At 46.3% G+C, this 17196-nt stretch overlaps 1 protein-coding gene across 6 annotated transcripts in view; it reads left to right on the top strand.

Annotated features, from left to right (window-relative positions):
- Positions 1-17196, top strand: part of tet3 (tet methylcytosine dioxygenase 3) — a 48540-nt gene that overhangs the window by 14586 nt on the left and 16758 nt on the right. For 2 of the 6 annotated variants that reach the window (XM_080766115.1, XM_080766118.1), the window contains 2 exons: positions 7495-10522; positions 15863-15953. In XM_080766115.1, coding sequence (XP_080622241.1) covers positions 7543-10522; positions 15863-15953 — 3071 coding nt within the window. In that variant the 5' untranslated portion in view covers positions 7495-7542. Of the gene's footprint in view, positions 1-3904; positions 4233-4482; positions 4536-7494; positions 10523-15862; positions 15954-17196 lie in introns of those variants that run through there. The other 4 variants (XM_080766114.1, XM_080766113.1, XM_080766116.1 and 1 more) reach the window with 4 other exon arrangements.

The raw sequence follows: 17196 nt of genomic DNA, 5'->3' as shown, positions 1-17196 counted from the left end.
GGCGCAGCCGATGTGGATTATCAGCCTGAAGGGTACTAATACATAAAGTCATAAATTGAGCCAATAGTGACAACAAAATGAAGTATTTCCTTGCTTATGATTCCAAGTTGGCCCCGCAGAGCGCAACACAAGTCGTTAAGTTCTGTTTTCATGTCCCCATAAGTTTAGTATATCCTCTCTTAATTGCATACAGCTGATAGTTGGTCCTTTAAATTGTGCTTTGGACACATTGGAATTTGCTGTGGTGACAAAAAACAGCAGAGGAATTTCCTTCTTGATGGTTGGTGGTTTTCACTCTTTCGATGTACTTCGGGCTGGTAAAAAATAAAATAAAATAACATTTTTATAGTTATTGTTGTTATTGTTTATTTAAAATGTCCCACAATAGTAAACTCTCAGGTTCATAGAATATTGCATTACAAGATCATAAAATAACATGCGTGGGTGTTTGCGTGCGTGCGTGCATGCATGCGTGTGATATAGATATCGTTATTTGCGTATATATATTTTAATAACAGCATAAATTGATAATTATTGTCTTGACTATTGAACTAGATATTAAGCATAAAAGTGACGTGCTTGCTAATACAATACAAATGTGCCTTAATGGACTTGGCTAAATGTCTTGTCCTCCCCATCAATAGTTTTAGCCATTGTTTAGGACACTTACCGGTAATCTGGTGCAGTGGAGGAGATTTGTGTTAGTCTGTTCTGTTTCAAGCTATTTCTATGCATGAGGTCAGGGCAGATTTAGCAATGTGACGACATTGCATTGTTCTCCTTTACTCCTTTCAACTCACAAACGACCACTGCTAGTTCTATTGTACAAGGATGTTTAAGTGTGTTCGCTTGAAGCTACAAGTCTATATTAGTCCATAATTAGATTATTATAAGAAATCTTGCAGCAATTTGGGTCCACATGACAAGAGTTGGAAACTAAGTGTGTTTCAAATCTGTTTGCTCTACGCTCACAAGTTCAGTTCATGTGATGTTGTTTTCCTGTTATGTTTCCTTGATGGCTGAATGCATTCCAAGAAATATTTTTTTCATCAGTAATTTTCAAACCTATTCTGACTCACATTCAGATTTATATTTACGCTGGCACTCTCATCCAAAATGACTTACAATAAGTGAAAACTAACTGTTTCATCTTCAGTGATATGTTGTAACTTGCATTATATAAAATGAAATTATAATAACTTGAATTTATATAGCATATAGCATATAGTACTCAACGTTGACTTAGTGTGTTTGGTGGCCAGGGGAGACGGAAAAAAAACGTTATTAGGAAAAAACTAAGATGAGAATATACGATAAGAATTTAATGAATTAAAAAAAAATCCCTTTTATATGAGATTAAGCTGGAGATGGAGGGGGTAAGGTTCGGTCTCCTGGAGTTTTGCTGTGTCACTGCTGCAAAACAGAGAGGAGGCGCTATAAGAGAGGCTGAATGAATGAGAGCGTGTGTTTGAGTGTGGTGGTTGGCAGAGCTGTGTGTGTGTGTGTGTGTGTGTGTGTGTGTGTGTGTGTGTGTGTGTGTGTGTGTGTGTTTCGGGGATGGCGAAAGGAGGAGGCCGAGGGGGTTGGCAACTCCATGCTTTGTCATAAGACACATGTGCCCACCCAGTGACGGCAAGGGGGTAGCATGATGATGATGATGTAGGTGATGTAATGGCTACGTCATACCCACATGCTTCCCACTCTACCCTCACTTTCCCTCGCTCACTCTGTTGACTCTCATTGGCGCTTCCTGGTCACATGACCCTACGTCTCTTCCCTTTTCTTCTTCTTCCCCTTAGTCAGCCTAGGCTGGGCCGTGCAAGTCTTTTGGGGCCGACGTACAGTGTGTGTATGTATGTGTGCATGTGTGCAATGTATATGTACGGTGTGTGTGCATCCATGGAAAGTGTATGAGTATATTTTGAATTAAAGGGCCAGAGAGCAAGAATGCCAGACACGGCAAGGAGACCATATAGCGAGAAGTAGCGAGATCGGGTGAGACAGAGGAATAGGTGGATCGAGATGGATCAAGAGAGAAAGAGAGAGAGGAAAAGGCAAAGTGAGCAAGATAGAATGAGGAGGTTAATCCAGTATAGCAGACGGCACACACTCATAATGAGAGAACAGCAACAATGTGCACAAACTGACAGCAGGCTGCATGGAGGGTGACAGCCATGTTTTATTTGTGTTTTGTTTAGTTTTTCACTCCCCTCTTCCTGCATAAATCCAGTCGTATCGAAGAGAAGAGAAGAACATAGGCCGGTTAGCAAGCAGCAGCGAGAGAGCGATCGGCGGTCATGATGATGATAACGGTGAAGCATAGCAATGGTGAGGAGAGAATGACAGAGCAAGAGATTCACAGAGGAGGAAATGAGTAGGCAAGTAGGGATTGCACAGTGACAGAAGAGAAGGAGAATTAGGAGAGAGGAACGTCATGATCTTCTCCTCGCCAAACCATTGCATCTCTTACCACAGCACCCATGGTTCTGTGTCGCTGCCACCTCGGCTTATTTATACCCTCATCTTCCTTTTCACGCTCTCCATGCAGAACCAATGTCACAAGAATAACCGACTTCTCTGTGAAGTCCCTTCCCTTATATCTACTTCTCCCCACACCCTCTCTTCCTGCTGTTTATTTCCGTAATGTTCGCTAGGTTCCTCTTTGCACCCATGTCTCCAGCTTAGACCTACTGGTTTTCTATCGCACAACTGTGTTGCTGCTTCCCCACCACCCTGTTGCCCTAGCTGCCTCCTCCAGTCTTTAATGCCTCTTTTTGTATTCCATTCTGTTCACTGTTGTCTCTCGGGGCGAATGTGTATGAAAATAAAAGGCTGTAGATGCAGGTTGATGGAGTGTGTAACAGTTATCAGGCCTCCATCGGTCATCACCTCCAGCCAGAACCTTTCAGCTCTTCTAATTCTCTGGTTCCTCAAATCGTTAGTGAGCAGATAAAGCCACCTAGCCGAGCCGCCGTTATCTCAGTCTCTCACCTACAAACTCATCTCTTTCCTTTATGTACATCCCGTGTCAGGGCTGACACAAAAATGGAAGGTTGGCTTTGGGGTTTTAATAGAACGATCGGTGGCTGGCATGGATGCGGACGAGGGCAAGGGAGACAGAGGCATCCCTGCCCGTCACCTGTCCACCGTTCCTCGCTAGATGTGAACAACATCGATGCTGAGCCGTGGAAGGGAGAATCTTTGCAAAAGGGAAGTCAGGCGATGGAACGCCTACGTACACAATATAATGTTGTTTTTCTTTCCTCACGGTTTTTCATCTTCCTCGTTGATGTCGCCTTGTATTATTGCGCTTGCATGGCGGCTTCGCTCGCCCCTCGATTATCCAAAATGTATCCAGGGCTGTTTCTGGACAGACTAAATACATCATACAGTATATTATACGATCCAATGCAGTTCAAGTGTTGTTAACGGTTATTCAAGGTTCCTTTTTTTGCAGCAAATAGAGGAAGAAGGATTTGCTCAATGGTAATATCTCTGCAGCACTGTGCTGTTTCCTAGGCTGCCACTAGCGTCCATTCCCCAGCTTTTACTCCCTCTTGTTCTCTCTCTCTCTCTCCCTCTCTCTCTCTCTGGGCTTGCTGCATACTCCTCCATTCCATCGTACGTGCCCAATGTGGCTCAGATAATGGCCTCTCGCTCTGCACACACAGAAGAGAGAGGGAGGGAGCAGAGCAGGGGGAGACTGAGCGAGAGGGAGGGGTGTAGAGTGCAGCAGAGGGAGGGAAGCCGAGAGCAAGAGACAGAGAACGAGAGAGAAGGGAAGGTGGGGGCTGCTACTAGGAGAGCAACACTACGAGAGCAGAAGAAAGAAAGGGGATATTCAAAAAGGGGGAAGGGAGGGACAGAGAGAGATAATGACAGAGGAAAAGAGCGAGAACGGAAAGCGCCGGCCGTAAGACGAAGAGGCAGAAAACAGGAACAACGCACACGCACGTCTCCGTGTGTGTGCGTGTGTGTGGGTGGGTGTGTGTGCGTGTGTGTGTTGGGGGAGGGAGGTGTGAGTGTACGTATATGTGTGTTTTGTGGTGCTCGCGGTGCCTGTGTGCCTGTACCTGTCGTGCAGACCAGAGAGTAATAATTTAGACAAGAAAACCCAGAAAGGAAAAACACAACGCTACACCGGACCGAGTGTATTCCATGTTCCTCTCTGTCTCCTCTCCCCTGTGTTGCTGTTGGATTGGTTGCTCCTCTGTCTGGATCTCTTGGTGTGAGTAAGACATTTACTAGCCTCTCTCTCATTCTCTCTCTCTCTCTCTCTCTGTCTCTGTCTGTCTGTCTCTCAGCCGACCTCATATTCTCATGGCGGTCTCCTTCACATTTCACATGAAAGGCGCAGGGGGGGGGGGGGGGGGGGTGTGAAGGATGGACATGGAGAAAGAGACTGGGGGGGGGCACCGTTTGTAACATTGTGGATTTAGGTTCAGCTGTCTACTCCTCTTCAATACATGCGTCTCTTCATAGTCTCACCTTGTTTTGTGCTGTCAACCTTGAAAGACATCTGCTCTATTCTGCTGGTGAGTGGGGAGGTCTTGGTTAGTTTGCCTGTTGGCCCGGTTGACTGCATTCTGCAAACATGCTAGTTTAAAGGGCTGTTCGATGGTACTGTAGTAATCTGCCCTGACCGGCTTAGCTGTCTCTTCCGGTTGAGCATGTTGATGTTTGGGAACCGCTGTCTGATATGCGTGCGTGCGTACGTACCGTACGCGCATGCGTGTGTTTATGTGTTTGATGGGTTTGTGTGTGCGTGCGGTGCGTGCATGGCACGCATGCACGTGTGCCTGTGTGTGTCTGTGTGTACGTGCCATCTGTGTGTGTTTGTGTGTGAGAGAATCCTTGGCAGTAGAGTAGGTTTTGGCATGCTGTAAATATTTGCCAGAGCACGTGGTCTTGCGCTGTCAGAGCCGCCCGGCGAGGTGCCCGGCTGCCCGCAGGTGTGTCAGCGCAGTACATACAAGCTCCTTCTTCTCTCTCTCTTGTATAAATGTTTTTACAGAACATAACGCAGAAAACAGAAATAGCTCTTTTTTTTATAGTTATTTATAATTATAAAATTATGACCACATTTGAGAGATCATTGCAAAAAATCATATTTGAATTGGTTACACTACATACACTGAATGGGTTGAATCGTTTGGACTTGTTTCACTACACACTGCATGTCATGAATCTCATACTAGCAAACACTGGACACAGTCCACTCATACAGCCAAGGCCTGAGTTTTGCAGTCATTTTAATTCTCATGGTGAGTGTGACATGCCAGTTTGTGTTTTGCATAAAAAAGAGGAAATGGTAGTGATGACGTGGCTGATAGCGTTCAGGCTGTGGATTCAGATCTCATGCAGTGTTGTTTTTGTGTGGCTAAAACACAGTATTTCGACACTGCAGTTCTCATACGTAACTGCTGTGGTGTTGAACACTCCCCCTTCACCCTGCCCTCTTCCTCCCCTTCTCATCTGATCTGACTGATAGTGCAGACATGGGCCTCTCACGTATAGCATGCCGGCTGTTCACCGCATGCACGCACGCACGCGCGCACACACACACACACACACACACACACACACACACACACACACACACACACACACACACACACACACACACACACACACACACACACACACACACACACAGTACCAATGCTGCCGTCGCTACTGCAGCCCCCCAGGGATCCCTAGCAGACAACAGGCACAGAAGGTAGATTCAAAGGGGCACGAGCATGCTGCCCATCTTGTAATTAGCCACTTCAAAAAGACTAATTTCAATATATATTCAAAACAAACCAGAGCGAAGCTCTGTCTAGCCCATTTCTACTGTCAACCACCTTATGTGGACATTACAAAGACAAGAACCAAGCTTCTTCTTTGGACTGGAGATGACAGCATGCTGATTATAGTAGGAGAGGAGAAAGATACATAATGTAGGTTAGTCACAAAGTCAAACCAAGTGTGCCACAGTAGCAGTGTGTACCCGCTAAGGCTATTTCAGATGTTACAAAATAACATTACACAGCACAGCCATAAGTTGAACTCTTATGAATGTTTCAGAGTTCACCCCTATGTAATTTTTCAGGTCATCCATACCAGTTACTCAGGCACAGTTCACAGCAGTCTCAGCACAGTCAGCAGATGATGAGATTAAAAAGAAAGACAAAAAAATACACCCACACACGCACGCGCACGCACGCAAGGTCGCACGCACACAGACAAGCATGCACGCACGCACGCACACACACACACACACACACACACACACACACACACACACGCACACGCACACGCACACACACACAAACGCTGATGTGTGGTGCATGTCCATATTTGACACATGACACAGTACTGTGATGTCAGCGATGATCATGCATGGGCTGTGAGTCCGGCATGGACATATTTCTACTGTATGGGCTATTTGTCCAAACATGCAGACCCACACACAGATACAGTTTTACACTGTATACAGTGTTATATACACTACACTGTATACACTACACTGTATGCTGTATAATTTTTAAATACATTTACGTTTATATGTATTTATTATATTTATATATATTTATCTATATTGTATTATATCTTTCTGATTGTCATCAGGTTATGTGATGTATTTCATTAATGTAATGTTTTTTGTTTTTTAGGGCGCTAGCCCCTCTAATATCCAGCTTTTGGTGTGTGTGCACAAACTGTGTCCTATACAAACATTACATTCCCATTGACAATGACTGGACAATTTTACGTCATAGTGACTGAGCAAATTCACATAGTGTCTATTTTACGTCATGATGATAAGAGCGCCCCTCATGGGTGTGATTTTTCTATTATATTCAATTGAAGAAAAAACTTACCTTAAATTAATTACGTATTAATAGTCATAAAGTACAGTACAGTACCTCAATTGATATCTCTAAACAGTGTCATAAGACTTGCGACTTCTTGCCTGTGGTGAAATCACAGCTGAGGCAACAGTTAATTCACTTGTCTAGACCCACTGACCTGTATTACTGTGTGTGTGTGTGTGTGTGTGTGTGTGTGTGTGTGTGTGTGTGTGTGTGTGTGTGTGTGTGTGTGTGTGTGTGTGTGTGTGTGTGTGTGCGTGTGCGTGTGCGTGTGCGTGTGCGTGTGCGTGTGCGTGTGCGCGTGCGCGTGCGCGTGCGCGTGCGTGTGCGCGCGTGTGTGCGTGTGTGTGAGAGAGGGCCGGCCAAGAGGGTACAAAATCCTAGCTAAGATGTGCAGGAGTGAAACGGATTGTATTGTTTCTTCCGTGGCTTCTCTCTCTCTCTCTCTCTTTCTCTCTCTCTCTCTCTCTGTCTATCTTTCGCTCTCTCTTTCTCTCTCTCTCTCTCTGTCTATCTTTCTCTGTCTATCTTTCTCTCTCTCTGGATGTTATTCATGTGTACCCGTGACAACATGTGTTTGTGTTGGCTTTCTGAGACCACACTAACCTATGCATCCTCATCTGCTCTTCTCCTCCTGCAGACTGTTTTGGAAGTGGCTTCAGTGGATGGCCCCAGAAGAGGAGGCCAGATGGAAATTGGGTCACATGACCGCCTCCAAGAAGGCGCACTGAGCCTGGAATCGACCAATGGGGTGAACCGCTACCCTAGCAATGAGGAGGCGTCTTTGAAGATGGAACAGCAGCAGCGGCCGGGGAGCGTACCACCAAGTCAGGGGTGGGTACCAGGGCACGGCAAGGTAACTGACCCCCAACAGCAGCTCCCCTGTTGGGGCAACAAAGTTGGCATGACCACTGGTGAGCCAGTACAGCAAGATGACATGGAAGATGCTCAAAACCTAGTAGCTTTCTCTGCTTGTGCTGGCTCCTTGCCTCTATCTTCTTCCTCCTCCTCTCCCTCTGCTCCCACAAAGGTGCAGCCCAATACAGCACAGCTGTATGAGAAGTTCAATCAGGAGATGGGTTCTGAGGGGGCTGAGGCTAGGCTGCCTACTGGGATATCCGATGGATCTAGCCAGCCTCCGGAAGACCTCAACACCCTGCAAACTGCACTGAGCCAGGCCAAGCATGGACACAAACCCCCTAACTGTAATTGTGATGGGCCCGACTGTCCAGACTACCTGGAGTGGCTAGAGAAGAAGATCAAGTTGGCAGTCAATGAAGAGCAGCCCTGTAAAATGACCAACACACCCAATCACTCACAGCCTCATCCACAGCAGCCTCTCCCTCAGCCCCGCCCCCAGGTGAATGGAGGCCATCACCTCTCTGCCCTATACCCCCAACAGCAGCCACAGCTGCAGCAGCAAATAGGAATCAGAGTCCCTCAGCCAGGCTCAACACCTTGCTCAAAACCCCCCATCCCCTGCTCTCCCCAGGTGCTCTCCATAGCCAAGGAGAAAAATGTTAGTCTCCAGACAGCAATCGCCATAGAGGCCCTGACCCAGTTGTCTGGCTCTGACCCCCATAGTGTGGGGCCCCCTGACCTGTCTTCCTCCTTAACCAGTCACCTCCATCAGCACCACCACCAACATGCCCACAACCCCCTGTCTCAGCCCCAGCATGGTGCCTACCTGTTCCCGTCCTCATCCCCAGGCTCCCTCAACTCTTCATCGCGCTCACAATCCGTCCCCCCAGGGTTACACCCAAGCAAGCATGTCCAGCAGGTGTCCCCCTGGGAGCAACACAGACCACAATCCCAGGGCCCTCCACCCCTTGCCTGCGCTCTCCCACCAGCTACCTCTCCCTTCCCAGGGCAGAGCAAGCCCTTTGATTCCAGTCCTCATCCAACACAGTGGCAGCAAGGCTCTGGAGCAGGCCCTGGCTCGGATTACAGGACTCAATCAGAGAACTCTGAATCCCAATCCCACTACCCTGCCGCTCCACCAACCCACAGCAGCTCCGACCCAATGTCAGAGCTTAAACAGCTGCTTGGGGACACGAGTGGCAAGCTCGCCCATTCCTTCAAGCTCCCCTTCCCTTTCCAACTTACGTTGAATGAGAGTGGAGGTAGTCAAACCCAGGGACAGGGCCAGGCCTATCCAGGAATGGCCATGATCAAGCAGGAACCAGACTCTCGGGAGTATTACCACCACCTGCCCTCCATGGAACACTACAGCATGAATGGCCAGCAGCAGTACCAGGCATCCATCCATCACTCCACTCAGGCAGCTCTGCAGCAGCACCTTCACTACAAGAGGAACCTCTTTGCCAACAACCCAATTGGCTTTGGGCCTCAGGGCCCACGGACCCCTCAGGCCTGCCAAAACTTGAAGAAGTGGTGGCCCCAGATGGGACCTGATGGTATGCCCCCTCTGGTACGCCCCATCAAACGAGAGCCCAAGACGGCGACGCCCAAAAAGAGGAAGAGTAGTCAGGGCTCTCCTGGAGCAGGCCTACCCAAACCCAAGCAGATTATCATCAAGAAGACTAAGCAGAAAGCCTCCTTGCCAACCTTCTTGCCCCGGAATCAGATCACTGTATCAAAACCTACCCTATCCAAACCTACAGTCCCCGCTGTGGACAGAGCCACGTTCCTAGCCAGCCTGCAGGCAGACTTCCTCAGTGACGCCACTCAGGATGCCGCAGCAGGGCTCCCTGCACCAGCCCAATCTCAGGTATCCATACACACCCCCTCTTCTACTGCACCTCCCTTGCTGGAAAACACTCCAGCTCCAGCTGTCACTGGACCCCAGGCGCAGGTGAGCTCTTCTGAGGAAGATGGTGTAACAACTTCCAGCACCACCAGCACCACCACCACCCCCACCGCCACAACAATTCTTACCTCCACATCTCCGCCCATCAGCTCGCAGATACCAAGCCTCACCGACGTGGACCCCAAGTACGAGGATCTGATGCGGCAGTTTGAGGCTGAATTTGGGGATTCCTCTGCCCAAGAGACCCCTGCAAACCAACCTCTGGAGCAGGCCTCCTCAACCCCTTCTTCCACGGCGAGTGAGTCCCAAATCAGCGCTAACTCAGGACCTGACAGGCCCGTGTTGCCACCCACCACGCCGTCTGCACTCCCCCTCGCAGCTCCCACCGCTCTACCCAGCTCATTACCTCCTTCCTCTGACCAGGAGGAGTCCATGGAAGTGGACAAGGAGAACGAGCCATTGAGCCAAACCGAAGCGGTGCCATCGAGTCAGGCCTCCATGGAGGGCCCCATGGAGGTGGAGGAGCAGAGTATGAAGGCCTCCATGGAGGGCCACATGGAGGTAGAGGAGCAGAGTGTGAAGGCTTCGCCTCTCTCCCTGTATTCAAAGGCTCTTCTGGAACAACAACAACAAAGCATGCTGGGAGATCCTTTCAGCACGCTTTACTCACCGCTGCCCAAACGCATGAAGATCGAGTCATCACCAGGAGGATTAACAGTACTCTCCACCACATGCTTTTCTGAGGAGGATACTCCTTCCAAGGATAGCCTACCCTGTTCTCCCTCCCTAAGAGGCTTCCTGGAGTCTCCGCTGCGGTATTTGGACACCCCTACCAAGAATCTCCTGACCACTCCTGCCAAAGACACCCAGCCTGAGTACCCTACCTGCGACTGTGTGGGTGAGTCACTGTGTGTGTGTGTGTGTGTGTGTGTGTGTGTGTGTGTGTGTGTGTGTGTGTGTGTGTGTGTGTGTGTGTGTGTGTGTGTGTGTGTGTGTGTGTGTGTGTGTGTGTGTGTGTGTGTGTGTGTGTGTGTGTGTGTGTGTGTGTGTGTGTGTGTGTGCGCGTGTGTGTGTGTGTGGGCATGCTCACTGAATTCACATACTTCTAATGCTGTGTGCGTGCGTGCGTGCGTGCGTGATGAACTCACAATCAGTCCAAATACTTGTAACACCTTTCACTAACACATACATCCCATATTCATCCATGCCGTTCCAAATACCACACCCTCCATAAACTTGATCACAATACCATTTGGTGGAGGAGGTTATCCACTTCAGAGTGTATGTAGTTTGGTGGAGGAGGTTATCCACTTCAGAGTGTATGTAGTTTCACAGTGAGTGTAACAACTAATCCTGCCAAGTACCATGCTCTACTACCTAGGATCAACACAGGACCCATGGCATTTTAAAAGCATCGTCATACTATAACTATTGGTTTACATAGGAGAATTTCCAGGTGATCCTATGCCCTTCTGCTCCACCACCTCTGTCTGGACAGTTGGTGAGTGTGTCTGAGAATGTGTATGTTGCCAGGGTGTGTGGCTGGGCGTGGGGGTACAGTGCAGAGCATACACTCTGCTACACTGTGAGGCACTGAGGGAGGCCAGCATCAGAACAATAGGGCTAACAGAAGGGGTCTATTGTGTTGGTTTGGGTCTGGCAGGCAAGCAGAACAGTGCAAAGGGCGCTCAGTCAGCCTATAGTCAGACGGCAAGGACCACGGTCACTCACTGCCCGCCTGGGTGGAGCTCAGCTCACCAGCTTGCAGAGGGCTGGCCAGACCTAGGTTGCAGTTGATTATTTACATTTACATTTGTGCGTTCAGCTCGTGATAATATCCCAGGTCATTTAGTGTAAACTGAGTTGAACTGGCTTCTGCAAGAAATATGTGGATTAAAGGACCCAATGCCAGAGTGTAATTGGTTTTCGATGGTGACGTAATGACGATATGTTTTAGTCTTGGGAGGCACTGATTGACATATACGTCACCATTCAAAGTCGTGTATAAAAAAGTGTATAAAAACAATTACCATTGTTTCATTCTGGCACCACTGCCGTATCAGGCACAAGTAGTCATTACTGAGATGACAGTTTGTAGCGGTCGAAAGTACTAGTAGGCCTACTAGTGTGCAACAAGCAAGTATGCACTCGACAGTGCAGTTCTAGTTCTAGTTATTATTTGTTTTTGTTTAAACATAATTTTGTGATGCATCTGCCATGTTACAATTAAAGCTGCAACTGCTTTATGATTTCTGCCCTTAGTGCTGCCGTGCACAAGTAAACCAAACACAGGGGAACCTTACGCAGATCAGGAAGTTGGCAAGACGAGATGTTGGATTGTCTTTTCAAAATAATGTATTTTCACAGAATATTACCAACAACACTCAACACATGCATTACATTTATGATCAGAATCAATATTTTAGCTGTTCATTTATCAAACATGATAAAAGACTTACACAGCAGCACGGTATGAGCTACATTAGTAGATTGTGACGGCAAACGTCTTGCACGTGTATGAAATAAAATGTGACTACCAGCCAGAGTGGCGTATGGCCTCCAATAATGTACAAAGATTTCACTTACCCACATTTGGCTATATTGGGTTAAAGGGTTCATTTAAAACTTTCATGACTGCAAATGCAGTCCTGACGGGTGTAAATTTGGGACCCCAAGTGATTCTTAGACATTCGACCATTCTAAATACTAGCTTAGAATGGTTAACTAATAATTAACCATTAATGAGTATAGGTTACAGGTTATGAAAACACATAGCACCTTTGAGCACCTCAAATCATGCTATATGACCAATGTAACTACTTTGTTATTCCCTTTCTTACTGTTGCTGCTATTCTCTAATATTTATTTCATTATTCTAGTCATTGTTATAATTATTTTGCTGCTACAAATTTGAGGAAACAAAAATAAAGGACGCTTAGTTGTATATAAGATGTAATAACAATACAAATCTTGAATCCGATACACAAGCGTCTGAGCAATGCACAATATTCCTTTGATTGTAAGAGGACTTAGGAGAACTTTGCCACTCCAGTAAATAAATTAGGACCAAGAGGAGACATATTTTACTAGCTTACAGAGGGGCTACTAGCCCTCTGGCATGTAGGCAGTTAACTGACCCTTACAACTATATTAAGAGTAAAAAACACAACAGTAGAAGGAGATTCAACCCCTGGATCATATTACATGACTTTAAGATACGTGTCCAAGTGTAAGAACAAGATGCAACACTCAAAATTGTTTAATAATAAAAAACAAGTAACATTTTCAGTCATATGATGAGTATGATCGCAAGTACAGTATAAAGTGGAAGTGTCACCTTTGCCTGCCCTTACATATAGACTTCTTCTCAGAATTTAAATAAAGACCTGGGCTATGAATCAAATGTTTGGCAGTACACACGTTCTCTAGTGTGAAATTGTATCTTCATGACACCTCTCACTGATCCTCTCTCCAGCACCGCAATATATATAAGTAATGTGTAACTGAGTAGAATAGCTCAGCTGAGCTAGCTTTAGAAATACTGTTCCAGTGTCCTCCAACTTTACACAGTCTGTGTGACCATAGTCCACATCAAACCTACTATTGCTGCTATTATTATTTGATATTGTATAGAAGAGTATAGACTGATACAAGGTTATTGGTTGACCTACGATCCTAGATTACTGAGGCACTGAACTGTCTCTCTGTGTTTGTTGATGTATGTGTTTATCTTGCGACTGTAAGTCGCTCTTTATGAATGCCGAAATTGTACATTGTACTCCATTGTGTATTATTTGTACAACTTCCTCCAGAGATTCCTTCCAATCGTGTCCCCTTAGCTGCTAGAGTGTGTGTGTATGTGTGTATATGTGTGTGTTAACTATAGGAGTCTGGAATGTTTAGGACTGTGTTAATAGATCCTGGCTGTCCCCTACACAGCAGAGGGGGTGCTCAGTGGGTGGAGAGAGCAGCTGTGTAGGGAACACTTGCTGTATGCTGTTACTAAGAGCAAAGGCCGCCAGACAACAGGTCTCCATAGCGTAGCCTAGTAACACTGCTCTGTCAACGCCCAGACACAACACTCCCATGGAATCTGACTCCTCACAACATACACACATTCGTAGTATGTACAGTGTCTACAGACAGAGGCGTGATTGTTTGGCCATATGAAGACATGGGTGAACTCACATGTTGACACACTTATAGGCAGTAATGCCGGCATGCACGCGCACACAGTTACATGCACACACACACACACACACACACACACACACAAAACAGTCGTCTTATATTTTATCGCATAATTTCTTGTCTTAATAATAAGACCACTGCTCCACTCAACCACACTATTTTCACACAGGAGTTTGGTTTGGCCCCTCCTACATAGCATTTCCTGTTCTGGGCCACACCCTAGTTCCTCCCTGCAGCATCATGGGAATGTGACCTCAGATTGCCTCTGCACCAGAGACTCACATAATACACGTGTGTGTGTGTGTGTGTGTGTGTGTGTGTGTGTGTGTGTGTGTGTGTGTGTGTGCGTGTGCGCGTGTGCGTGCGTGCGTGCGTGTGTGAGAAAGAGAAATTTGCTTCAGAAGTGGGATGATAATTATTTTCACCATGTCTCAACCACTTAAACCCCAGCATCCGCATTGTGAGGAAAGCCTTCGCAGAACATATCCCATGGACAAGCTCACAACGCGCATTGTGATTGTGAGCTTGTCGATTGGCTATTTTCAGTTAAAGCCTTCTTCACAACAACAGAAAACAGAATATACACCCTGAGGGACTCCCCTCAAACTATGGCCGTTTAAGTAGCCTGGCATGGCCAGACTAATTGAAATCCAATCACAACCGAGCAGGGCAGACCAAATCTGCCGAAGGCTTTATTTTTTATTTTATTTATTTTCAGATTTGTGTGGTTTTCAGGTCACTATTGCTCATTACAATATGGTACCATCTCTCCCTATCTCTCTCTCTCTCTCTCTCTCTCTCTCTCTCTCTCTCTCTCTTTCTTTCTTTCTCTCTCTCTCTCTCTCTCTCTCTCTCTCTCTCCATCTCTATCTGACTCTATTTCACCATTACCCCCCACACACACACACACACGCACCCTCTCAATTTTTACTCACTCCTGAGTCATTCATCCCTCAAACGGCTTCTGCTTTATGTACTGTCCCCACCCGTGTGTGTGTGTGTGTGTGTGTGTGTGTGTGTGTGTGTGTGTGTGTGTGTGTGTGTGTGTGTGTGTGTGTGTGTGTGTGTGTGTGTGTGTGTGTGTGTGTGTGAAAGGGAGGATTCAGTCATGTATGCGTATGTGTGTGTGTGTGTGTGTGTGAAAGGGAGGATTCAGTCATGTATGCGTTTGTTTGATTGATTGAATAGTTTATTAGACATAAATGTAAAAATAGCAACAGAGTACATTCAAACAGTTATGCCAAAAGGGATGGCACCAATTAGGCCCTATGCACTCAATTCATAGATATGACATGAAGAATAACAACAAAATTCAATATCATCAATAACAATAAATATATTAAAAGATGTAAGAAGGATATAGCTCTGTCTGTGTGTCTGCATACCCGTGTTTGCAAAAAAAACCCATTATGAATTAGTTTTATTTTTGTAAGTTGTCAATTACGTACTGTATGTACAGTATACTAGTTCTGATAACCACAGCTCGACATCCACAAGATAGCTGCAGTCTCTCCTCCAGGTTACCACACTTCCACTCACAGAGAACACACACAGTCTTCAACACACAACTACAGACAGACAGACTGAACTGTACAAATGTACTAACTAGAGACAGTTGTAAGTCTTGTGGTCTTATGTAGCACTGACTGTGACCTCACACCACTGTAGCTCCGGGATGAGGTTCAGAACTCAGAATTCAAATAACAGGCTAACAGCCAGGTCCATTCAGTTCTGGGTACATTTTGTACGGGTCTATTTGGGTACGGGGCGGTCAAATTGGACCTGTGAAGACCTCTACTCTGAACTATAAGGTGGAGGGCTGTGATGCAATTGAAGTAGAGGTCTAGTGTAGAACAGGTTCTCAACGTTTGTGGCTGGGGACCCCCGCCCAGCCCCCCTGTATATATTTATTTTATTTGGGGACCCCCCAAAATAATTTGGCGACCCCCGAGGGGTCGCGACCCCTGGTGTAGAAGAGAGCTGTATTTAAATGCACCTTGTTGCCCTGCTTGAACTAACGCTATGCTTCATTTTGTATCGTTAACAGAACAAATCCAGGAGAAAGATGAAGGACCGTACTACAATCACCTGGGATCTGGACCCACTGTAGCCTCCATACGAGACCTGATGGAGACTAGGTAATCCTCCTTTCCTCTCCCCTTTCAATCCCCCCTGCCCTCATTCTCCCACTTTCTCCTTCTCTCCCTGTTCCTTACACTTCCTCTCTCTGTCCTGTTCTCTCTCCCTAATTCTCCTTGGTTACACTTTATGCAGTAGAATAAAGGTATGATCATTTATTAATCCGACGGTGTCACTCTGTGAAAATATACAATCTACAAGCTCACAGCGTGTTGCGATGCTTGTAGATTTTTGGCGAGAGACACCATTGGCTTTACTCGCAGGGAGCAGTTTTCTTTGGTGACATAGACATGGTGCCAAAAGACAGCAAGAAAAAAGAAAAAAAGTCATATGGCAAAATGTAATTGCAAAACAGCAAATGCCGCAATTCAGAAGTTCATGCATGGCGTACTATATGGTTCAACTGTTTCCAGAGAACAAGTGCTAGTGCATCCTTAGTGTGAAGGTAGGGGGCTGGTTGTAGTAGCTGCCTCCATCCAATGGGCCTACTCACAGGCACAGCCTACTCACAGGCACAGCTGTGAGGTGGCATCATACTAGCACCTTCTATCCCGCTGCTGCCTTTTCCCCCCTACTCATTCTCCCACAGCACCCCCCCCCCACACACACACACACACACACACACACACACACACACACTCTTCTGCCTGTGTCCCCAGGGGATCTGTGACCCAGAATCCAATAGGAGGAAACTGAGGAAATATGAGCATCATCAGCATATCACAAACCAGGCACGCCGAGCCCAGAGAAGAGGAAGGTTAGGGAAAGATGTGAAATGAGAGCATGAGTTAGAGGAGAGGGCGGGAGGGTGAGAAGGGGAGAGGAGGAGGGAAAATGGAGAGGGAAAGAAAGAAAGAAAGAAAGGCTACCATTTCCTTTGCATATTGACAACCACAGGTTTTTGATTGATTTATTGATTGAATACTTTATTATCAGTGCAAAAACAGCACAGGAAAGTACAGTTCAATACAATGTCTGCTAAGAGGATTTGGGTATAACCTAAGAAAGCACAATGGCTTGTTTCCATTAGGGACCTTCATATTCAATTCATCTGAACATACAAATATACAGTACTATGCAAAAACATCACAATAAATGTAAAAAGTAATTTTGCTCTTTAAAACATGAACAGGAGATCAAGCTGTGAATTATCAAATTATTATACCAAGTGATTCACTCTATGTGTATACATAGAGTGAATAAACTATTACTAGTTTGTTATCTGATGGTTGTGTATAGTAA

Source organism: Protomyctophum bolini (assembly GCF_963924005.1).
Source record: "Protomyctophum bolini genome assembly, chromosome: 6".
Classification (NCBI taxonomy): Eukaryota; Metazoa; Chordata; class Actinopteri; order Myctophiformes; family Myctophidae; genus Protomyctophum; species Protomyctophum bolini.
This window is presented reverse-complemented; position numbering and strand designations above follow the sequence as displayed.